Source organism: Bactrocera latifrons, unplaced genomic scaffold, assembly GCF_001853355.1.
Source record: "Bactrocera latifrons isolate USDA-ARS-PBARC rearing strain unplaced genomic scaffold, ASM185335v1 scaffold_85, whole genome shotgun sequence".
NCBI classification, from domain to species: domain Eukaryota; kingdom Metazoa; phylum Arthropoda; class Insecta; order Diptera; family Tephritidae; genus Bactrocera; species Bactrocera latifrons.
In genome coordinates this window covers 492503-518517 of record NW_017537545.1, presented here as the reverse complement: position 1 = coordinate 518517, position 26015 = coordinate 492503, and the positions used below count along the sequence as shown (strand labels likewise).

General features: G+C 35.9%; 1 protein-coding gene across 1 annotated transcript in view; it reads left to right on the top strand.

The window, feature by feature from the left end:
* The first annotated feature begins 3670 nt into the window (after positions 1–3670).
* Positions 3671–26015, top strand: part of LOC108977199 (calcium uniporter protein, mitochondrial) — a 165365-nt gene continuing 143020 nt past the window's right edge. Inside the window, exon 1 of the mRNA XM_018946778.1 lies at positions 3671–4429. Coding sequence (XP_018802323.1) covers positions 4319–4429 — 111 coding nt within the window. The 5' untranslated portion in view covers positions 3671–4318. The remainder of the gene's footprint in view (positions 4430–26015) is intronic.

Here is a 26015-nt window from a genome sequence, read left to right as displayed (position 1 = left end):
ACCATTCCGCCGTATATGTCACTATTTCAATTCCCATACCAGCACATTTGATCTAACACATTCTCTCTTTACCATTAAAAAAAATATATTTTATCTACTCTTAACAAGTAACATTCTTGCCTTTTATGACCGCTCGTTCGCGGATTGCGCCCCGCGCATCGGTTGGGCGAAGGGAGGGTAATCGTTGGGTATTATTATTATTATTATCATTTACCTCCGAAGTTTAATCGACAGTCATCCAAGTGAACTGCAGATGTTGACTTCCCTTCAAAGAGTGAGAAAACACAACGGTCGGATGGCAAGGTTTGGCGTCTGTATTTTTTGACGCGCATGGAATATTTTTTATTGACTACCGTGAAAAGGGAAGTGACGTCAACAGCGACAATTACATAGCCTTATTCATCTATTTGAAGTACGAAATCGGCGAAAGTGCTATTTCACCGAGACAATGCATCATGACACAATTAAATGAAAACGATGCCAGAAAGCCATGCATTGGGCTTTGAATTGCTTCTGCATCCACCGTATTCTCCAAATCTGGCCCGCAGCAATTATTTCCTGTTCGCAGATCTCAAAAAAGTGCTCGTTGGAAGAAATTTTCATCGAATGAAGAGCTGATCGCCGAAACTGAAGCCTATTTGGAAGCGAATGGCAATTCATACAACAAAAATGGTATCGAAAAGGTATCGAAAGCAAAACCCTTAAAGGGAACTACATATGTTGAATAAAAACAACTAAAAACAAAAAATATATTTCAATATGGTGGGCAGGGGATTTTTCAATTGACCTGCTAGTAAGTTGGCTGTAAACTCTGGTATTTAGCAGTCTCCTTTCCCATTCCGATAGTCATGAGAATTTCTGATACATTTTTACACTCCTGCTGTCAGTAAATTTTGCCAAATGTAATATGTTTATTTATCCTAGGGTTAGGAAATGTATAGGCATCAGTTCTATTTGCTACGTAGTAGACATTCCTATTTTACATAATTGAAATAAAATCAAACAGAAGTGAGTGAGAGTAGAAATCGTTATATTGTGCTATGTGTGAAGGTTAGGGGGACGCAAATGTCCACTACAATTAAAGGCGAGACGTGAGCTTATAAATATGACGTCGGAACTGTCTAACAAATGGCACACCAAAAATGTCCCGTTGCTTATAATAAGTGTGCACAGAATTGGATTAAATATCAAAAATATATAATCACTTAGTTTAATTAAGACGTTTAAAAGTGTATCAAATACGTATTGCGAGAAGCATGTAGATCTTCAAAGGTAAAAGGGAAATGTATGAACTACCAATATGTAATCACCAATTTTGAAAATATAGTTTTCAAATCTCAGAGACGCTCTTTTATACCAAATTATATATTCACAATTATAATTTACTTGATTTTTTTTTTTTTTTTTTTTTAGAAGAAATCCATAAAGCTCAATGGGTAGTACCATTTTTCACCGTATCAATGACGTTTTAATCCTATAATCCACTGGTCCATATAAGAGCATGGCATATGATTCTTTCTACCAATTTGTGCTTAATTTATATCACATATGTCTTTAGAAGCAAGAATGTAGTCCATATAATTAGTGTATACCCTTGTACGAGTATATACAGAGTTGCAGGCTACAAGGGCGTTCCGAGATACGAAATATCTGATGAGATTACCAAAAAGAAATCCGCTTGACTACTGAACTAATTAATAAATAAGCAAGTCATTAAAAGCATTACACAATTAATATTCCGAAAGGGCTGACAGACGAATCAGTGTGAGCTGGAATATTTTAGAGGCATGCAAGAGAGCGGAGGGAAAACACGCAAGCTTTCTTCTCATGCGATCTCGCAAAGACTGCAGAATAGTTGTGGGACAGCATTAGCAGAAAATGCACGTAAGTACCCGGGACGCTGAAACATCCACTCTGCTTATTTCTGGCCTTATCAAGAACTCGGGTTAGATATCGAGGCGTTTCGCTGCTCCAGAAACTCGATGAAGCAACCGAATTAGATATTAAGTTGTACGACGTAAGCTTCAACTCGTAAACCTCAGCGTTAGAGATATGCTTGGATAGCACGACATTGCTCGCGAGTCCGATCAAATGATTTTGGTGAATATTTTGGGTATGCCCGATAAAACTGAATTATTTTCAAAAATAGTACCGTAACAGGTCATTTAAACATGAGAACTCCGAACCCACGTTCATGAAGAGAGAGTTATAATACTGCCGATGAGACGAGTTTATGAGTTCGACATGCAAGCAAGTTAACAATCATAGAAATTTAGGGAAAAAAAACTATTCGAAACCAAAAAGCTAAAAGAAACCAAGCTACTCAAAAATCAAGTTGATGCTCATTGTTTTTTCAAAACTCGTGGTTTGATGGATCACGAATTATTCCGGAGGGACAGAGGTCAAAACGAGTTCTATTTAGACATTCATCGAAAACGGCCGGGATTGGGGAAGAACAATTGATGGAGTTTACACGATTATAATGCAACATCACATTGAGCCACAAGTGTTAGCGAATTTAAAGTCCTTCTATAACTGTGATTTTATATTTAAAAGACGTCAGTAAACATTACTCTAACGGTAAATAGCTGCACTAAATGCGTATTGTAGGTCAAAGGAAAAATACTGCTGTTAAAGTATCCTCAACATTTATATACCAGCATTTGATGCACCTTCTTCAACCACCATATAAAACAGAGCTTTTATTATGCTAAGGTACTAAACGGAAATAAAGCAAACATGCGGCTGTCCTGTTGATTCAGCTTTTTATATAAAAAAGTATTTTTATTGGAAAAGCTTGTTGCGTTAAATTAAAGCTTGCGGTTTGAAAAAGGTGTCGACATAAGTATGTTTGCCAGCATATAAAAATACTACGAAAAAAAATTTTCGGTTTACAAAGTGCAAATAAATTTTAAACATGATTAAATATAGTATATTCGTTATAAATAAAATTTCAAAAGCATCAACAAGATTTATGTGAAAACAGCTCTTCATAAATGTAGTTGAGAATAGAAAGACGTTTCACTGCATGATGCCCATTTGGTACGAGTATACAACCCACTTGAAGGTCAACACTGCTAAGAGTAGAGCAGTTAAGAGTGTGTAGTAGCAAGCTTTCTTTTCTCGCATAGCTTATCTCTCTTTCATTAAGTTTTATAGAGCGAATTTTGCTTTTATGTTTGCTTAGCGTATGCAACATTGTCGAGCTTTTGAGTTTGACACTGACATCGCGAACACGTGCTACCGGCTTGATGAAGAATCTTACAAAGTTGTGCATATTTAATTAGGCACAATTGATTTATTTCTTGAAGTAAACAGATTTTGATAATGCCTTTTATCGGGTCTGCATTATATCTATTTGGCGTAAAGTGTACAAGATTTTCTTTCACATTATAAAAATTATAAATTGTGGTTTATAATTTTATCGATTCAAGCTTATGAGCTGAAGTCAAAGAGTTGCTGAAGTTTTCTGGTACAATTCCACAAGATTTTACGTAAAATTGCAATTAATCACCTTATTCGCCGTATCTCAACAAAATGCCCCGCTCTCCAATCATTTTGGTAACTGCCACTAGCAAACGCTCAACTGTGGCAACGCCACGCGCCAACTAAAGTGGAAGATAGTGAAAGCAGTTCATGATAAATGCTTAACGAAAGAGAACTTTCAGTTGTCGGCCAACGTTCTTCGCGTGTTGGGGACATTTTATTTCGCAGCGTGGAGCATAGCCATCCGCCGCGGCACAATTGTAAAGCGAAAGAACAAACGAACGAGCGAGCAAGTGAGCCCGATCCATAGCTAATGACAACAACCACAGTGTGTGAGCTCCCCGGTGTTTGGATTTGTTGTCTTACCTAGAGGCAAACACATTTACATACCTAGTACCTACCTACGGTGGAGTATAACTGAACGTGAGCGGGCTCGTGTATGTGTGTGCGTGTGTCTGTGCAAAGTGGAATATTATAAGAGGGAAAAATAATAAAAGTGTATAATAATAAAGTATGTGAATAAAAGTGGAGCAAGCAAATTGTCCAGAGAAGTGCTTGATCCCAAATTTTTATAAATTACGCCAAATTTCTTCCCCACTAGCAGCAAGAGTGCGTGTGTTCAAAAATAAATTTGTGGAAAATTTTAAGTTCAGTTCACAATTTATTGAAGTTTGTTTGTATCGGCTTTCGGCAAAGTGAAGTTATCGGTTGTGCTTTGTTATTGTTGCTTTCTTTAGAGGTGCTGCAGACGGCGCGGCAAAGCGTTACAATAGTGGGCGTACGTATAAGCGGGCGTGTCATTGCTGGTGTAGTTACAGGATTCGGGGTGAATATGGCGCCGGGCGTATGCGTAACAAGTTTCCGTATGCTACTGCGACGTACGGAGTTAAGCAGTCATCTCAGCCGTGGACTGCGGCTGACGCCAACCGCGCCGTACTTGTTGGTAAGTGGTTAAAAAAAAAAAAACAATCTGGCTTTAGAAATGCTGTGATTGTTCAGTGTTAAATGCAGATTAAATGTAAGATTTTCTTTGCCGCTCTCGTTTCCGTCACCCAACTCTCACACATAGCGCTGCCGCATTGGCATCTGCCAGTTGCTAAGCTCATATTTTTGGCATATTCCACTTAATCATCATCTTCCTCGGTCAGCGTACAGGTTAACGACATTCATTCAACGCTCGTTGATGCCCAATTAAACCAGCGAACAGAAAGCAGAAAGCAATTCTCATAAGTGTAGACATCAAAGGACCATACCACCGTTTTGTTGTTTTTCTGTAGCTGGTGTAGAGATGATTATCGTAGCTAATGGAAATCATGCGACTACATCGAAATTTATGTTAGAATTAATGCAGATATTTAGGGAAACACTTGTGTGCGCGCGCGTGCAAAAATAGACACCGCGCCGAGCCGGTTAACTAAAAAACCATCGAATTTGATGCCAGTGTCTCAGCGTTGGTCAGCAGCTGAGCAGCGTGGCGGCGTCACGGCAGTGTGGGGAGGTTAACAATGACAAAAACGCTTCAGTGTTCCGGCAGTTTGTATGTCTCTATGTACATATGTATGTATTTGTGTGTGTAGGCATGCGATGTGCTTACTCTGCTAAGATTTAGTTATCAGAGCGCAGTGAGCGGCAAAGTTTAAAGAAGAGAGTCTACTATATTTTGGAGCAAAGTAGAGTAATGTGTAAATGTGGAGAACAGAATTGTAAATATATACACTTAAATACATATGCAGGTGTGTATATATTATTTTAGTAAACTGTTTTTAACAACGCATGTGTGTTTTTAATGCTCTTCATTTCGTTTGTTTCGTTGTCAAAGGCATTATAAATAAAATTAAAAAATATCCCACATTTTACCGGTGTCTTCGTATTGCATCAACAAAATTTTTTTAGCCCAATTTTTCGTCTCTCTGCTCTACTCTACCGAATCAGCTGCAGGACATTTGTTGTTGTGGTATATGAGTCCCTTGACGCTATGTGTCATACTAAATCAGCGGGCTTTTTTACGCTCTATCGTGTGCACTATATTCGCTGATAGCAATATTAGATATTATTGTTGGTTTATTAATCGATCAATGGTGCCGTTGACATTTCAAAGTATTTATTTACCTTAGAGTGCACTCGTACCGGTGCACACCCACAAATAACTTCATTTTTTACTTTCATTTATGTATACGTTCTAATATATTTTTATGTGTTTTGCTACAGGTTATACATATGTATCTTTGTTGTTAATGGTTGAGGAAAGGTAGTCGTGTCATTTGTTCCCAAATCAGGGAGTATACCTAAATGTGTTGTCTAAATGGCAGAAGAAAATAAACCTCACTCCTCGCATGCTCAAAAGTTTTTAAAGGGGTCCTGTATTAGCTAAACAATACTTTGATCATCTCGATAGCTGTCACTTGATTTATACCATTTGGTTTGCCCTTTCATAACGAAACGACTTATCGATTTAAAACAACGTTTGTAAACCGTACACATTTATTATCAAAATAATAAGAGCAGTGAGTCGGTTTCACAACACGTTTACTATAGTAGATAATCTGCATCCTCAAAAGCGTCGTACAGAATACGCTTTTGTTGCTGTGAAACAGAGTATGGTAGAGCCTGAATTAGGCCATTCACTTTATGAAAGATTTTACGGAAAGATCTTAGGGATCCGGGATTACAAAATGAAACTTGCGCAAGAATTGTGGCCGAGCGACTATCAGGAACGTCGATACTTCAATGAATAGGCTTAAAAGTGCTAACCAACAATCTCGATATTCACAAGAATATTTTCTTCATACCTGAAGATCTACCTTAATAAACAAAAATGCCGTATTTGAAGTGATGATAGTCCACAAGCAATAGGTGATGAAGCATTAACTTCATGTAAAATCCATAAATCTTCCACAATTCTGGATGCTCTCATAAAAATCTCAATACGTCCAATTTGAAATACTTATTGACCGAAGCCACGAATAGAATACGAGAGAAAGCATCACCTTGATTTTTGAGCAGCTTTGGCGTGGTGTGTAGGTTTCAGCCCCTTTTTCCCCTCCATTCTGATTATCTTTGTCTTATTTGCATGTCAAATTCATAAACCCATGGCTCATCGGCAGTTCACAATCAAGCATGTCCAAAGAGACTTGTTTACGGATTTATTTATAAAAAAACAAAAAATTTAGCCTTATCAAGATTCAAGGTTTTTTTATGGGTCTGAGCACTGCTAATTAAATATGTTTATTTCAAAATATGAACGAACGCCTTGGCTTTTAATATGTTGAAGCAGCAAGCGTGCGCGCGCCTATGTTTCCATTGTCTATCTCTTAAATGTAATAAAAATAGCGGCAAAGAGTGCAACTAGATATTTTAAGCCACTCCGTACACTCCTAGCAGAACTGATTAATTAAAGTTGTATGAATTCAGCTTAAAGCACGATTCTAAATGCACGACGCCACGAAGCACGCGTCAAGCTAAAAATAGCATATGACCTTTTGAGAAATTTAATTACGAATTAATGCTTTGTTTGATATTTAATCAGAAATTTTCGCAGCACAGAAATATATTGTATCTGCCTGTGAATGGTTCGATCTCCAACGACCTTACATTGCTGCATTCATTTGCGAACTAAAAGAGCTAAACTGGAATTGGGAAAAGAGCAAAGCAGAGTGAGAGAAATACAATGTAAGAGAAATAGTTTAACAATGCTCAGCGTGTTTGAAAGCTTGATCGAGTTAAACGAGTGGAACTAGTTTAAATACTAAATATCCATATTTAGGTAGCTCACATGTGCTAGAGTGAGGCTTTCAGTTAGCAGTTAGATCCGCAACTCATACCTGCGTAGAAACAAACAATCTAAAAGTCACATAGCCACTTACTTAAATCATGATTCTTTTGAGTGCAATTAGATAAAGTGGTTTACTATAGTTTTATTGAACTGATTAATTTATGTTATTCAGAACGAAGTCGCGCAAGGGGAACTTTATAATCGCGAGACAAATCGAACTGTTCGTTTGAAATTGACAGTAGTTTGACTAAAAGGGCGTCATACACTAGGAGGAGTCAGTGAAAGTATAAATGGCTAGATGATGTACGGCGTTTACTGTATGCCTAAAGTTAGTGCCTCCGTAGTCTGGTCGATAAATTGTGCTATGTCGTCGACGTAATCAAAGAATGACCTTTCAGTGCTGCATAGCTTTGCACGAAAGCACCCAACAGAAATTGCTTGAAGAGAAGTGCATTGCGTTCCTTAAATTGTTCGATGGTAGACATCAAGAAGCAGCAAGAAGCAACTTTTTTTATTCTTTTCGGGGATACCAGCTAGCGATATGAGTTTTTTTGCGCCTTCGTATTTTAACAATAATCGCGATCCTATGCCGAATAAAAGAGTTGGAATGTCATTGACTACAATATTTAGATCAAGTCTGTACTCTTACGTCCAGTACATGAGTATGGCCGCTGTGAATCTATCGACAAATAGTTTAAGTCTCCTTGTAGAAGAAGCAAGAAAATTCGGATAGTTGTTTATGTTACTTTTGAATATTTGTCATCTATTCCATTGCTCAAAGTCAATATCACACAATCATATGCATATAAAGTGAAGTACATTTTATCTGGACACTTTGCCTGTGGAAAACCCTTACTTTTCTTAACATAGATATCATAATTTCTTTATCAATAAAAACTTGGACGTTTCGTATATACCGAGAACTGAAATATTTTTTTTTTCTAATCACGAGTATGCAAACAATTAATTCAACTGTGGCAAAATGTAACGGATTTAAATGATGAATCTAATATGTTGATGACGCACTAGCAATATCACCTTGTTTGCTTATGTGTCACCGACATTGGCAAGTCATTGTGTGGCTAGGAATTAAGAAAAATGTCTAAATTACTTTCATGAATCATTCGAGGAGAAAACATACAAATTTATGCATTGAATGCTTATATGTTTATTTAAATGTTTAATATGTACAGCCGTCGACAGCGAATTAGAAACGCGACTTATTTTGAAGTAAATTAAATTGTTTTCGAAAAAATTACTTAGTTTTACCATTTTCTCACTCATTTTATTGAAACTTACGCTCAGCTCAAACTCGAATAGTAAAAATTTGAATTAAGAATCCTTTTTTTTTTTTTTTTTTTTTTGAAGATTTTAACAATTTGAGCGCGACAACTAATTAGAAACGAAAATTGTTCATCAGCAAAAAATACTGCTATTAAAAACTATTTCTTACTTTCAGTTAGTATTTTGTTGCTACCCCTTTAACTTTAATACTGCTTCACATTCACTGCGAATTGACGTTATAAGACTCTGACAGCACACCACTAGTGTTACTTGCAATGCCGTCCTAATTGCATCAAAAAGGACATCCATATTTGTGTTATTTTTGATACCTACAGCTTTTTTGACATCAACTCAGATGTGCTCTCCAGAGGCCACTCCAAAACATTCATGGAATTTTCAACAAAAAACGTTTGTGTTGACTTTGCAGTGTTCTTTAGATTGTTGTTTGGTTGTAGTTTTCATATAACATTCAAATTGTCCTTAGTCAGGTGGCAGTATGACATTTTTTAGGATATCTATGTATTTCTCCTTATTTAAAATTCCATCCATCATATGGAGCGGATCTACATCATTCCAAGAAAAAAAACCCTCACCATGATTGATCCTCCACCATGCCTCACTACGCGTGAAACATAGCAAGGATCAAATTCTTGATAAATTGCTCGGCAAACATACTTTCGACCATCAGAATCTATGCGATTTATTTTGGTTACATCGCTCCAAACAACATACTTCCATTTATTTGATGTTCAAGGTCAATAAGCGTTGGAAAAGTCTACACATTCTTTCCTTTGAATTTTAGTGAGAAGTGGTTTCATGCGTGCTGTTCTGCCGTGAAATCCAAATTCGACTAAACGCCGGTCAATTGTTTTCTATGATATTTGGATATTATATTAGTCTTGAATTTTATGAATCTATTTATACGAGTGTCAGTGGAACTCTTTTTTTGGTTCTCCTCGGGAGATGGTCGTATCTGCGGTATATTTCTGTTGAAGTATTTTTTTTCTTTGCCCGCAATGTTAGTAATAGTTTTAAAATTCTGTATATGCTTAAGGGCATGGAAAAAAAATTCCTTTGAGCATTTGATCCGATTAAAAATTAGTTTTTACGTCTTTCCAGACTGACGAAGGTCAAAAATGTAACTACGTGGAGCGGGGAGCTTTTACTTATTAAAAAACTTGAATAACTTGACATTTTAATATATTTTAAACCACAATTTTGAAACACACCCCTACCAGAAATCAATAATAGTATTAATAAAAATTAACATCTTGAGGAATCTTTAAACAACTGTCGCACTTAATTCAACTTTTATTTCGTAACTCATTTAATATTTGGGGAAAAAACAAAAGACTTTTAACTTCACAACTACAAAACAGAGTGAAATTAATAGTAAATAGAGTAACACGGACAATGCCACACTTTTAGGCATATAAATAACGGTATATAAAAAATGTTTATCATCTTACTCATCAGCCACCTACTAAAAAGTAAGCGTTTCTAATTAGCTGTCAACGGCTACATACGCACTCTTATACATACATATATGACGTACAATTTTTTGAAAAAGCAAACTCAAGTAAATATTGTATTTTAGTTGGATAAGTATTTTTTTTTTTTTTTTTTTTTGCAAATTGTTTATTTTGTTGCTAATTTAAGCGTGAGGTATGTGTACATATGTATATATGACAAAAGATTTACGAATTACCGACAATAGCTGACTGTTACAACACTTAGCATGGATTTTACGCTGGCAAGATGGATGGATCATTGTTCAGTTGCATACTTACATATATAAATAATCACCAAGAAGTTGACAGTAATTTCCTTATTATCCTTTTCACTTGCGATTCGATGCTCTTGACCTAATTAGCTTGACGGTATCTTATTTACAGCTTCTATTCCTTCTGCGTGTCCTGAAAACTCGGCCATTATACGAACTCACTTGCGTGGTCTGTTAGAGTAATTCGGCGGATCGGACGCTACTGCGATAGGGTTGTAAACCGGGAACAATTAGTGTTAAATTTTTTCTTAAATTGATTTGAACTTCGTTTTATCTGTACGAGGTGTGTTCAAGGAAAAACAATAACTTTCGTTCAAAAAAAAAAAAAAATTTCATTTGCCTACTACATTAAGGGGTTACATGAGTTTGACGACTTCAAAAACAATTTTATTGTGTTAGTTAATTCTATAATATCTCCAGAACGTAGTCCTAAGTAATAGTTTTGCAGATACAGTCTTGATAAATTGCGCATTCGAAGACAGCTTTATTATCACACAAAACTGGTGTTAAATATTTTTTCCCGAACCCTTAATGTCGCCTTCGAAATTGTATGCTCTTTCCAATCATCAAAACATTTCCCAAACTCAGATTTTGGAATAACTTTTTATTCTTTTAGCAATTTTCATATATCTGGAAGATTTTCTTTGATTTTTGGAATTAGGAGAGAGTCACACATCTGGTGAAAATGGACACTGGGACTGGGCCAACGTTACGTATAGTTTTGGCCAAGAATTCATGAACAAGCAACTAATTGTGAGCTTTTAACAATAATAAAATTATGTATTTGGTAAAAAACGTTAGAATATTTTGAAATTGCCGAATATCTACTCAGTAAACCTCAGATCTTAAGTGATGTATGGGTTAAAATGGGTTGAAACAGTATATAGCGTCCTTCTGCTTTTTTCCCGCACCGTAGGCTTTTGCTGTAGGATGATTCGATGCCCTCGATTTTGAATTTAATTTATATAATAATGGCTGTCGATATCTCATATTCGCTTTCAGATGTGCAACAAAATGAGGAAAAGTGGAAAAGTTAATTTCTAATGTTGCTAGAAGATTGTTTCAATTTTCATTTATGAGAATGAACATCTTCCTCACATCCGCCGTTGTCGATTTCTCCTTTTTTTTTTTTTTTTTTTTTTTTTGTTTTTTGGTGTAGTGATACTTTGGGGAAAATGCTTTGTCTTACAGTAGACCCTATTCTCGTAATAGATACTTGCTGGTAACTCGAGTGAGCAGCTTTAAGTCATTTTCAAAGTTACGTTTAAGTTCACGGTTCTATCGTGCTCCAGAAAAATAGCAGCAGTGGACTGAAACGGAATTTCTTGTGAGGTAAATTCCATAGCTTTGGTGTTTTCCAGAGGCAACAATGAATGACGATAGATTCTTTAAAATTATGGCTACCAGGAGGGGCTTTTGTTAGTTCCATCTTTCCTTTTTTCTTTTTTTAATAAAAATTGAAAAAAGTAAATTAATTCCAATTACAATTTATATATATATAGCACTAGCGGTTAAGCCATCAGCTTAAACTTCCATCTTTCCTGTATACATACATAATATGTATTTTTTTTTATTGAGATTTTGTAATTTAGCCACGTTTCGGTTAGTAGACAAATATCAATGTTTCTATTAATGTTGAAATTAAAAAACTTATCTTTTTTACTTCGAATACCTCTGGCATTACAGGTGACAATTAAAAAGTGGTTCAACATTATTTAAAAAACTTGCAAGCTGGTGGGTTATAGCTTGAATGAATGAATGATGATGAGGAATGCACTGCGACCTTTGGTCTATTGTGCCCTCTCCTTACTTACATTGACTCGCTTAACCCCAGCCCATTAATGAACTATAGTAGTAGACTGCTTGGCGCTAGCGAGTCAATGTGATCCCTATCCGGAAATAGAACTCCAAGGGCCTTGGCTCTGCGACTACATACTGCTGTGCAGTCGATCAACAGATTCTCCGGAGTTTCAGCGTAAAACTTATCAGACTTTGATTTACAATTGCTTCGATTTTTAATAAACCCGAAAGTGAGTGACCTTATTTCTTCAATACTGAAGAGTTCTTCAATGCTTTTGAGTGAATTTAGTAGTTGAAAACAATACCTTAAATAAACTTACTAATAGTTTATAAGTTTTCAATGAGTTCGTATTAAAAACGTCGAATATAACGAATTGTCTTAGCAGATCTGTTCGGGAAATAAGAAATAAATAATAGAAATTTTTCTAATATTGTACTAGTAAGAATAAGAGTCGTAAATTACTTAATTTAATACAACTCGGGAAAAGCAGGCAAATTGTATAATTTCTAAAGAAGCAGATATTTATATATTCACAATGATATACGCATTAATATAACAACTCTAATGTAGTAGTCCCTTTCGAACTAGCTTTCATGCATCAAAAAGTTTAATGAAGCAAAATCTGAAGGATGCTGCCTACCGATTTCCTCCCCTTTTGTTTCTTTTAGCAGATTTTCTGCGCAATTTACTCAAATAAATTCCATGCCTGGAATGACTGAAAAGACTGAAAAATGAGTACACGTGCAAATGAATGAATAAATGAAACGAGTGGGCTCATGCATAGGTGCGTCGGTCGTCGGTTAATGCTTTTACGGTTTACCAAAAGAACCCTCACGCAGAAAAAATTACTTTGGTAAGCGATGCTTTCTCTGAATTGCACTTATTTTTGGTTGGGTTGACCCTTCAGTGCCATTGACTTATTGATTTTAGTTTAACTTAATGATATGCACACATCGAATGATATGTGTATAAATATGTACTATATGTATGGTAAATACAATATAACACGCATATCCATATTACTCTTGCTTAATCCGACAAGTTGTGCGTTCAAGCGGTTAAATGTTGTACTTGATTGAATAAATCATTTAACTCACCAGAGGATTTGCAATGTATGAAAGTTTATCAGATGTAAACATGGCAATTACAGAAATGAAAGCAAATTTTTTGTGTCATTTATGTTGCACTGGCATTTATTATTGATATTATTATTATTATTACTATTGTTATTACTACAAGATTTATGAGATTTATATAAAGGAATTTAATTTTTTAATTATTTTTATTGTTAGTTTGACTGCCAGATTATCTGGTTTAGTGATTCTGCCTTCAAGATGAATTCGAAGAGTTCATGTTCTAGAGATCTCTGAAAGATCTGGTACGAGTATTTAAGTAATTTTTAGACAATAATGCTGTAGATAATATTCTAAGTGATATTGGAATGAGAACTAAGAATTTAAGACGTGGTTCTTCTGGAAATTCGAAGCTTTGTACCTTCTCTATGTGTTTCCTGCTATTATTGGATAGTTCACTACGTAATTTCGATCAATTTGAACAATATTTTACATTTTTATGTCAATACAATGATTTCAAGCTAATAAATTTTTTGAAACTTGCAGTCGAAAGACTAAACCAAGTCGGTTGTGAGATGAAAGTTTATCCACACAAAGAATGTAGCAGCGACCGGAACAAGTAAAGTTCCGAAGATGCCAAGTTTAGAGAATGTCGTAGGTGTAGTACATCCCTTTTAAGCTGCAGACGATTTTGGCGAGTCAATCTAGCTTATAAGAGGCCTGGCATTATTATGGTGGAAGGCTACACCTTTTGTATTGATCAATTCCGACCTACATACTTCAGAATTAATCGTTTTATAATGGGATAAAAGCTGAAAATAAACGAGCCCTTTGAAATCSTAACAAACAAACAACTTAACATATTTTTAGGGACTATCATTTTACGAAGTGACTTGAGCTGGATAATCCTTTTTACATCATAATCCCATGTGCTATACATTTTTGTAATCTAAACATTGTTCGTCGCCAGTAACAACACGCATCCACAAAGGATCACTACATTGACTTTAGATAAGCAAATGACAGTCGTTATGCCGAAAAAGCAACTTTCATTCTATAAGAACATGAGGAACCCATATGTCAAAGTTCTAAATTAACCCTTATGCGTTTCATGGGCTTGAAAATGATCGCGTGTGATAAAATTAATTTTTCTACAATATCTCGAGTTGTTATTCGACTATTATTTTATACACATAGTTTACAAGAGTGTTTAAAAGAAGTGGCGTATCCTCTAGATCGACATTACAGGAATGAAACTTTGCATACCAATTTTGGTATTGACGTTCGGTCAACACATCTTCTTTATACACATCATATAAGCTTCCCCTTTCTTGAAAAAGACTTTTTACCCTGAACTAGTAAAACAATAAAATATGCCGAAAATGCAGTTTTCGATCATCCATTTTCGATAGAGCACTCTAGAAAAACTACCTATGTCAAAAGATTCAAAACCAAAATAGTAATTTTTATCTCGTTTTTAACTACAAAACAAACATGTGCCTTTCTGAAATCCTAATTAATATATTTATGCGGTGGTTTAATATCACTGACGAGAGTTTTGGCACGTTCATGTAAACCCTTCGCTTTGTATAAGAACTAGCCCGACATTTAAAAATTAATATTCAGCGTAATTGTTTCCGATTGAGCGAAAATACCCCACGCGTTTCATTCGATTTGTAAAATCTTCACTAATTATCGAAAACTATTTGCTTGTCAATATTTATTGCAACAGTGAATTAATAGTTTGTTGACAGACAACAAACGTCGAAAAAGTGTATGAAATTTACACAGGTGACCCCGAATATCATCAAGATGTCGTAAAAAATTTGGCAAGCAGCTCAAGAATATATTATAGCAGCAGACTTTTGTGACTCGAAAAATGCAATGCGAATGAATTTATGTTTACAAATCGCAAGAAAGTGTTATTTCATTATTCTTCGTAAACAAGCTGACAGTTTATCATGACAAGGTGTGTTTTGCTTTCGTAAATAGCTGCTATAAATGCGAAGCTGCCTCTGCGTAACGAAAATGCTCAACCAGCTTAAAAATATAATTGCAAAAAATGAATTATATGCACATACGAAGTTTTTGAGGTACAAATCACTTTTGAAGCAAAGAAAACATGCGAAAGGTTCGTGACGAATTTTCAAATATGTATATATGAAAATGAGCCTCATCGGTGGTTCAATGGTTTCATTTCTTGAGTGCGATCAATTTGAAATTTGAACCACGTGTGAAACTGACCCACAATCGTTCATCTTTGAGTATGATCCCGCGACAATGAGACAATCTTCCGAGTGGCACACGCCGGCAAAGGGTATCCAAGCAGCATGCACCTCGACTCTCAAGGATATTGCGGAGAATGCCTTCCGTGGCACCTGCAATGCTTGGAAATAACGCTGGCAGCGCTGCAACGACACAGAAGAAGCTTATTTTGAAAGTTTTTAAAGAATTGTAACATTTTTTTCTTTTTTCAATCGACTTACTTTCCCTGTATTTGAATTTTTGTCATAAACTATGAGGTTATGTGAAAAAGGTATAAAAGGATATAAAATTTTGAGATTTTTTTATTACCTCTGATCGCCATCGCCATACAAAATTTTTTCAATCATAATTATTAAACCTTAAAAATTCAACCACCTCTCTTTCCTATTTTCGAACACAGATCGCCCATAAATATTTTTGCTTTAATTATTGTTATTTTTTCAATATTTTCAAAGGTGTTTCAATCAACTCTGATTTCTTTTTTTTTACCCTTTACCATTTTCAAAGACTGCACTTGCTTATCTTCTATATACATATGTATGTACTCGTATAAATATATATTCAAATACTTACTCACACATTTTTATACACTATAGAACCAAAAATTTGCCATAAAAAATTATGAACGACTTCGAAAGACAAATTCTGCAATAAACTCACATATTTTACTCGTTTGCAGGTGTGTGTGTGTCTGTGTACTTGCTACAATATTTGTTTCGGCTGTGATTTGTAGGCTTTCTGTTTGCTACGCCAATCGCTAGACAAATTCGTGCAGCTGTTCTTTTTCTCATATTTATCTCTTTACCTAATTTACCACGCTTATCAGCGTGCCGCCCAACAGCTCTCTTATTTTCACAAGCAAAAACAACAGCAATTTAATTATCACGAAACGTAATTGCATTTCCATTTGTGTGAATAAAAATAATATTTAAATGTGGCATTGTGTGTGTGTGTGAGTACACGTCCTTCTCAGGTGCTTCGATCGTACTTTTCGTCCGCTTTGCGGTGACGCTTGTGTCTGTCGTTTCGCAAACGAACGCGGATAATTAGCATTGCGGCGCACATTCTTTCGCGGAATTCATTTGCGAGGAATTCTGTGACCCTCAACTATTTGCGTAAGCATTTTAGGTGCGGAATCGCTTCGACGTGCAGAGTTCTTCTTATTTCTTTATTCCTCTACTCCTCTGGCGACTTTAGTTGCGTTTTTGTAATGAAAAGCTTCAGAGGAAAAGTTAGTGGGGAAGGAAGTCTGTGCAAACACAAACAGTTCCACCTTATTCGCAGCGATTTATATTTTGACAGAAACCATTTGCCTTTCTTTGCATAAACTTCCCGCCAACACACACATACACATTTACACATGCACTCGCTTTTCCAATTTGGCGCTGCATTCGGGAGCGATTGTCCCGAAAGTGTCAACTGATTGCTTTTCGGTGTGAAATGAAATCACTTACGATCTGTCGCCGACAGTTTGCAGAAAGAAAATTTGTTTTTATTATTGCCTTTTTTCTTTTCCCCGTAACGGTATTATGAAAAAGATACAGCAGCGCATTTGTATGTTTGTAGCTTTTATTTCGATTTATGCTTTCCTGCTTATTTCGGCAACCGAGCATTTCATTAATTTTGCTTGTAAATAAATTATCTGATGATGGGTACTTCGCAGCTTTTTCGAGTTTATGGCAAATATTTACTGCAACTAGTCTTTTATCTTTTTTTTTTATTAAACATTTTGTGTTTTTTTCGCTCTATTTGTATATAAGATCACCGTTTTTTGTTAGGAAATTACTTATCATTAGCGCAGTATAAAGCAATTTGTCTTTAAAAGTAAATATTCTGCTGGTAAATGGTGAAATTTTCTTCTGACTATTAAGAATTATATTTGATTTTGACATTCATGATTTCGTTTGTCAAGTTTAAAGTAAATAGAACACACATTTTTCGCACCACAAATCCCAGAAAAGTTGTAAAGAGCAGCCTGCCAGCTGCCAGAATGTTGGCATTTAATTTGCCTTCATCAATTTTCCATTAATTGAGGAAAACTTTATTGAAAAATGCAATCCTCGTCTAACGCAAGGCAGAGTTTTTGTTTATTTTATCTTTTTTTTTTTTTTTTTTTTTTTTTTTTTTTTTTTTTTTTTTTTTTTTTTTTTTTTTTTTTTTTTTTTTTTTTTTTTTTTTTTTTTTGCTGGTAAGGAGGTGACAGGTGACAAATGTTTTCCGCATCATCAGAGCTGTCATCGTAGCAACGGTATGTGCTACTTGCAGGTCACTGAACACTCCTTCTTAGAACCATTGCCCACCATGGAACCGCGTTTGCATTAATTTGGGTTGGCGCTCCATTTTTATCATTTAGATATTTAAATCTGCCCGCAATTGCTCCATATTTCTGGATAATCCCCCAGTATTTTTCGCGCTCCTACACTACTTAAATTTTCCACATTAATTGGGTCAACCAGGTCTTCTACGGCCTTTTTTTTTATATTTATCTCGATACTCTAAAAGGTAATCACGCGTAATTTTGTTTTCGCCAATACCGTAGTAATTTCTACGCCAAATACACTCCACGGTCTGGGAGATCGATTGTCAAAATTATTAAATACACATACGGTTTTGGCCCGATGTGGATCATTTCTGGTTAGACGGTGGCATACTTCAAACTACTTTTAGATTTGTGTACAGGAAGGTGAAGGAATCAAATGGGATTTGAAATTGTGTTATTATGTGAAGAAGGACTGTTTATACTCCGATTTCGCCCAATTTCGCACTGTACTATATGACTGTCAAATGAGTGTTATATACATATTTCGTTGATAATGGTTTGGTCGTTGAGTGCATAACCTCGGTATCAATAGCATGGAGTGTCTTCGTGATAACTATGGTTTTGGTATGGATGCCTGGCCAAAGGGGAATCGCAGGAAATTGTAAAACTGATGAGCTGGCAAAAAAAGCTATCGGTAGATCGTTCTCCCGTATCCTCTTGTATTCTACTATTAGATAGCTGAACTTCGAATCTTGACCAATGCTGGGCCATCATCGGTACATGCGTTGTCGCAAAATCCTGTCCTAGTTGTGAGGCTAATGGCCTCCATACTGTCAGGTTGGGAATTCTACGAGACACCATCTGCAGAAGCTGTATGGAAGAAGATGATGTGGAAACAACTCAACACTTCCTTCTTGACTGTCCCACGTTTTAGTGTCAAGACTTAAGCACTAGAAAGCGAATACCCTCAAACATCCCACCAAATTGGCGCAGGTGAAAATTAATTGTCTGTACAAATTTGTATTGACTACTAAACATTTTTGCTTATTTACAAGTTCGACCACAGGAGTTCTTCTTTTAAATAAAAAATTGTTAATTTTAAACATTTTGAGTATATCTTAAAAAAAATTTTATTTTTGGGTTTCGGGCTTTTGCTTCCAAAGCGAAGTTAACATTTTAACCAGCTTTTATGTATTTAATCTGGAAAGCAAACAAACATCCAACCTTCAAAGCAGGATCTACTACAAAATGTATAGCCTTACAAAAGGTTTTGTCGTAAAAACGGGGGTCTTTAAAGGTTATACACAGTTAAAGTTATGCATCAAAAGTACTGAACCTTCACAAAAAAGTCTTATAAAGCTGATTTATAATGGCACGATTTGGTGTAGAACAACTTGGCGGAAAAAGCGGACACCCTAATGTGCAAATACTTAATTAATAATTTCAAAAATTCTAAAATAGCATCTAAAATGGTCCCACACCCAGTTCATATACAAACCAAGTCACTTCAAATGGGGTTATCTAACATTAACATCTAACATTTATCATTTCCTCGGTTACTACGACCAACAGAGATATGAAATACTGCTAATGCTGCCACACTTCAACCTGTCCAACTCATGCTTATGATTTCCATATTGTTGTTGCTTTTATTGTTGTAGCCGTCTGTTGTCTTCGGTTGATGTCAAGTGGTACAAATATTTGCCAACACTTTGCGGTGGGAATTAGCAAGCAATATTTGCAGCTTTTATATACGGATGTATGTATGTATAGTTATGTGCAAGTGAATGTGTGTACGTAGCATGTCTCACCATAAAGTGTAAATGTGTTTGTTTGTACTATAAGTCTGCAGTTTTGTGCTTTAAAGCTGTTGGCAAAGGTTTTGGCGCACGCGATCGCTAACATTTCGTTCACACACACACATACACAAACATTACCACCACACTTTATTTACAAAATTCACTCTATGGATACATTTGCTTAAACTCTTAAATGTGTTTATTTAGGTTTGCATGTACATATATGTGCCTATGTGTATGTGAGGGGGAAGTGGGTACGAAGCGTTCTCTCGGCACTTTGTCAAAATTTCATTCGCTCATTTATGCTGCCTGACATCGCATTTAATGCCTCTATTGTCGCTTATCTGATTAATGCTGACACGTACTCAAAATATTCAAAATTTAAATTTAGTACCACCCGGGCCAGTGTTGATAGTTTGGCGTGCTTACCCACACTCATACATTCATACATCAATTGCTCATATGGAAGACATCACAACCATGATTGTTTATGGCAAATAAGTAATTTATATTATCACACACGATGTATACAGTAAACGCTGCATTATGTGAACTAATTTGTGGTGAAACACATTCATTCATTTAGGGACTATTGTTAAAGTCTAAGAGGAACAAAAAAGTTTACCTCGGTGGTAGCGAAGCTATATGCAATACTCCTCACAAAAAAAAAAAACTAAAACGTTCCTGACAGGAACTTAACTTTGATCGGCCAGTTTGTATAGGAGCTGTTTAGCTATAGTGATCCAATCTAAATTGCTATTTTTCGTAGATTATACCAATGCTTTGAGCAATAATCTGTGTAAAATTTCTTGCTGATACACATCTTCTCACACATCTTGTTTAACCCAGTCAAATCAAAAAGGCTTAGCAAAGCTTCTGGGTTAATGGTTGTAATCTCACCGTTTACAACTGTCTGATATGTAAGAGTACATGCTATGGTGTCCCTGCTACCTGGTCGCAAAAGCGACTTTGTGTTGAGGAACAAAATCCTGCTTTGTGCAGATTACACCGCATCATCCATATATAAAATCCCACTATCCCTGCCAGAATTTGTTTCTGAGAAGGACCATTAGATTCTAAGTCGAAGACTAGGCATTTGTTTCAGTATGGACTTCTACTGGTCCTTTCCTCTTCCCAAAGCTCCGCAAAGTGTTGGGTCTACAGCGAAGAAGGGTTTCGGTTTTGTCGGACTGGTGTCCGTCACTTATTTCACCAGGAAAACGGCTAATTCAATTTTACTGATTCCTCTTTGTCCAGGAATCCACTCTAAGCTCTTTTATACACTCCAGCACCATTGTTGACCCTATTCTAACCTCATCCTGATGACAGCAAGGCTAAAATATACCTCCTTGTTGTGATCTTCAGAACAATATTGAGCAGAGTAAACCGCCCTTGGTCGTACAAAATATTGGTCAGATCTGGTAATGTACTAGAATCGGCCGTCGTGGTAATCAGAAGAATCATGCTTAGTACTGATAACATATGACTGCGTTTTCGTCAGCTATTTCTCAACAGTTGTAAGTAAGACTCTTAACGTCCATGTTGCCGCTCCAGATGTGACCATTAGTTTAACTACAATAGTGTACATCCATCGAATTATAGCTGGTTTCCATTTCAAGTTTCAAAAAGCTAGGCGTTTGCTTTTTCCACCAAAGTTTYACAACTAGTACCAACACTAGATATTTTTTTTTTTTTTTCAATCGTAGCCACTTCTACTCCATTGAGCACTAAGCACCGTCAGTGATGGAATAGTTCTTCTTATTGTGGAACGAATGTTGGCCGTTTTTGATGGGTTTGTGCTAAGCTCAACGATTACACAACACCTTCTAGCCGGGATGAGTCCCATTTCAATGATGTCACCAAAAATGCTCTCAAACTTTCCTCTTGTAATAACGAGAATATCATCCGCGTAGTCTTGACAGGGGATGCCATTGGAAGTTAGTAAATTAAGAAGCTCATTTACAGATAGACTCCACAACATTGGTGAGAACACTGCCCTCTAAAGACATCCTTTTGTCGGTTCTAATTGAATGCTATATGAAGCTATATTAGTTTCAGCAATCTTTGCTCTGAGAACCGCATTTACGGTTATAAGTGATTCAAAGAAAATGAAGTCAGCAAAAAAACTTGAATTTATCTTGCAAGCAGAATCGTACTGCATATTTTATGACCAAACAAAACAAATTGTCGTCTTCTTATTTGGACTGCTTTTTAAAGGTTTTAAAATCACAATCCGGAACCTAGAACCTGTTTGGAACATTTACTATCCAAATTACTAAGCAATTACTAACCAAATATCCGCTTTCTCTTGTAAGCGCTTGACATGTTGACTTAGATTCTATCTCAGTAGAATGTTCGTTTGTCTTTTGCTTACAAAAAACGTAATTGATATCAGCATATGGGGTTCAACTTAACTTGTCTACACTGTACTGTACATTCATTTTCTTTTACTCATTCACTGAGTTCAATCTCTCAATTATTGATTAAGCAAACAGTGATACATTTTATCGTAATATTTTAAAATACTTTCTGCTTTAATTTAACGATACTTTTAAGTATTGACAGATGTCAAAAGCAGACATGTTTGACAATTTATGTCGGCAGGCAATTGCTGGCTATTAAGTTTTGTCAGCGTGAGTAATTTTTATAATTGTTTGATTATATAATTAATTAATATTATAGCRTGTTGTGAAATTGGTTTTATAAGGATATAAGTGTCAATAATTCAAGTGTTAATGAAGTATGATACAAAAGTGAAATATAGTAATTAAAATTAATTACTCAGTTATGTTGCCAAGCAGCTCCACTCGACGTTGTTTTTGCAACATATTCGTATTTGATATTGATGGCCTCTGTTATCGTAATTAAGGGAGGTGGATTGCAGACTCGAATGAAGCATGTTCCTTGACTGAATCCTTCAATCCATCTAATTACTTGTGTTCGTGATAGAGTAAACTCCCTAAAACACTCCTGTAATATTTTCAACAAGTGATTCCATTGCAAAGGCAAAAATTCACAAAAATTCGGTAAAAATCGATAGACGTCCTATTCGCATCGTGCCAAACACAATGAAAAGATGTTTTGCCAATCTGGAGACAAAATGTTTATTGATCTAGTCTGGATCGTATTTGATCAGATGCTATATTTGGAAAGAAAGTCCTTTCAGAATGGCATCATCTCAAAAACTGTGTGACTGGTTCGCCTTTATGCAAACGAACGTACGAACAGACAGACGGACATGGCTAAATCGACTCGGCTCGTAATGCAAATCATTTATATAGGGGTTTCCGATGTTTACTTTTGGTTGTTCAGGGTATCCATATTTAAAATTTAGTTTAAAACTATAAAGCAAACATAATTGTGATAGAAGATCCCAAAAAAAACAAAAAAAACATGGGAAAATTATCATATTCCACCCTTTATAAATTCAATAAATAATTTGTCATTATTCATAGATTAGTAACATTTGCATGTGTGAATTTACTATAGACTCGGCACTTTAGTTTGCTTTTTTGCATATTCACGGCTTAAGCTTTTAGTTACGCAGCAATGCTAAGTTTGAAATAACTCACTGAATAAGCTCTGATTAAGCCAAAAGCTCCCTGTCTTTGCAATAGACAACTGCACATAGATAATTATTATTTTATTTGATAATTTATTAGAGTGCATGCCAATTTGGTTGCACATAATCCCCACAGTCAATATGTGTACACGCGTATCAAACTAAGTTGTGAGCAAACAAGCTGTTTGGCGCATATCTGACTTTACCCTTGTCAGCCAATTCACAACTTTTCTGTTATCTTTGCTTCACATATGTCTCGCCTTGTTGTTTGCTATTTTCACGAAGCAAAGGATTTTCTTTAGCATTTTAGCAAATTTTCGAGTATGTACAATATGTTCGGTGGCTGTCGTGATTTGTCTGCGCACAATAAATAAAAGAAAAGCTCTACAAACTCCATTATTGTCCCTGAGCGTAGGCAGTGACCCTAATCAAGGCGCTTGTGACGTTGCACAGCAATTTGTTCCTCGGCACTGTCAATTGTTATATGAGAAAGAGATGTGAGACATAAATATATGCTGCCCTGCGTGATATTATGTGTTTTAAAATTAAAAGAAAGTGGAATTTATATTGTGTTGAAACCCATTCATTTGCGATTTTCCTACATCTTCTTCAATAAAGCGCAGCTTTATAAACAACATTTTTTGGTTCAGTTTCGGTGCGCAAATGTATAAGAATATATTTTTCCAACTTGTGAACACGGCCGTGTGAGAAACATGGAATTTTCAGATTTATGCCACACATTTCTAGCGATTAGCTTTGTATTCGATTGCTGCGTCAAATCAGTCGGGTTCCATTCACAGTTTCGGCGCATGAAGATTGTGAAACATAATAATAAAAGATCCAAATTTAAGACGGAAATTATGCGGTAGCATACCAAGCTACTTCAAACACTTGCAGTTTAATTCATTAACATCGGTATATTTGGAGGCTAAACCTGCTCTCAAGCAATCGTATTTACGATAATTTAGCCAATGTTTAAATAAACATTCGAGATGAGCTTGTCTTTCGTTGAAGTGTATAGACAAAAGGCAGATAGAAGTATCAACCGAAATTTTCCAATTTCCAATTCTTAGCGAATACGATGTAAAATGTCTTCGGCAATATAATTTTTGGTCGTAAGCCATAATTGACGCAGATTTAAAGACTAATATGTCCAAATAAACATCGCGAAAAGTGTACCGCATCGTCCATCGTTTGATTCCAGTGATTATCATGTTCCAGCAATTGTAATTTCTGGCATGCTTCCCAAAAAGGTCTACACTTCGTACCATACACAGTAGGTAATGACTCAAATGAAGTTGAACCGCGTTCATTAATCAATAGCAACCGAAGGTAGAAGCAACCGTCGTTTTTCGAGTGGATTGTGTAAATTCCTCTTAAGGCATTAGTTTAGAACACACGTGGAAGTCAATCTACTGGGTGGCTTTGCTTTCTGCGTAACTATTTCTTCGACGATTCATTCCATGTAAAATATAAAAACTTCCGAATAGAGCAACGTTCACGCAAACGGCTCACTGACGCAAGTTGAGAAAATTCTCGTCAAGGTCAATTTTGTTGCTGGCGATATTTTCACTGGCTATAATGTATGCCCTGAGTTGAAATACTAGGCTATTCTATAAATGAACTGCGAGATGCACAGCAGTCGGAAAACGCTCATGAATTGCAAAAGTAAATATCTTACAAAACACTTCATTTCAGTTCACGCATCGATCTCATCTTGTTCAAGGCCAATAACCGCCATGTTGCTTGGCGAGTATGGTACGATCCATGTGTTGTCAACTTCGATATTTACTCCTCTAAATTGAATGCTGAATGTTCTGCAATTGTCGTCTCGAAAGCGAAGCCGGTAGAGTCGATACCTATCGTTTCCAGTTTGTGTTTTCGATAGAAAAGCACGTGGATAGTGTTTCGTGCATTAGGTGTCAGACATACAAACCGAAGTGGGATTTTGGTTCATGAACCATATTGGTTTTCACCACTTCGTATACTTCTGAATATATCTCTGGATCAAGACTTTCCACAGAAATGTTTTCATCAATTTTATCTGGTGTAACCACCATCCACCAACCAAAGAAGGATGTGTGCGTGCGGCAAACCTTTTTTTTTTTTTTTTTTTTTGTTGGCAATCAACAGAGTACATCTATCATCTAACAGCACCATATATACCTACATTACTTCAAGAAAACGTCCATCAAACATCATAGCTGTTGTTTAAAATGTCGTGCTGTGGCATAGTGACGACCGCTTGCTAACTGACCGCGACTCATGCATGTGCTTTGAGCTGCCAATATCGTTACAATTTGAAATCTGTAAGTGATCACTTTGTATGAAACACAAATAAAGTGTTCACTGAATAGTTTCCAATAATTTACCTTTTCAATAGCCGAAATTAAGAAAGCAAACGATCGAAAATGAAAAATAATTTTCAAATAAATCAATTGGAAAACAAAACAAAAAATTTAAATATATTTTATGTATTGTAGAGGCCCATAAAACCTACATTATCCGCCATTTTGTAGCGGTGGCCATCTTGAATTTATAATGATAATGAATAAACATAATTGTATTGTCACCAAAATCCAAAGTGTATACAAAATTTCAGATTAATCGGTTGACAGGAGGAGGGTGAAATTTGAATTACTAAATTTGACCCAAGAATAAATAATAAGTAAAACAAACGGGGTGAGCTAAATAAAATCATTTAAAAACAAGTTAGGAAGGGCTAAGCTCGGGTGTCACCGAACATTTTATACTCTCGCATGATAAAGTGATAATCGAGATTTCAGGCGTGGTTGTGAACCGATTTCATCCATATTTGGTACATGTCATCAGGGTGTTAAGAAAATATTGTGTACCGAATTTCATTGAAATCGATCGAGTACTTCCTGAGATTGTGGTTTTTAGTCCACAAGTGGGCGACGCCACGCCCA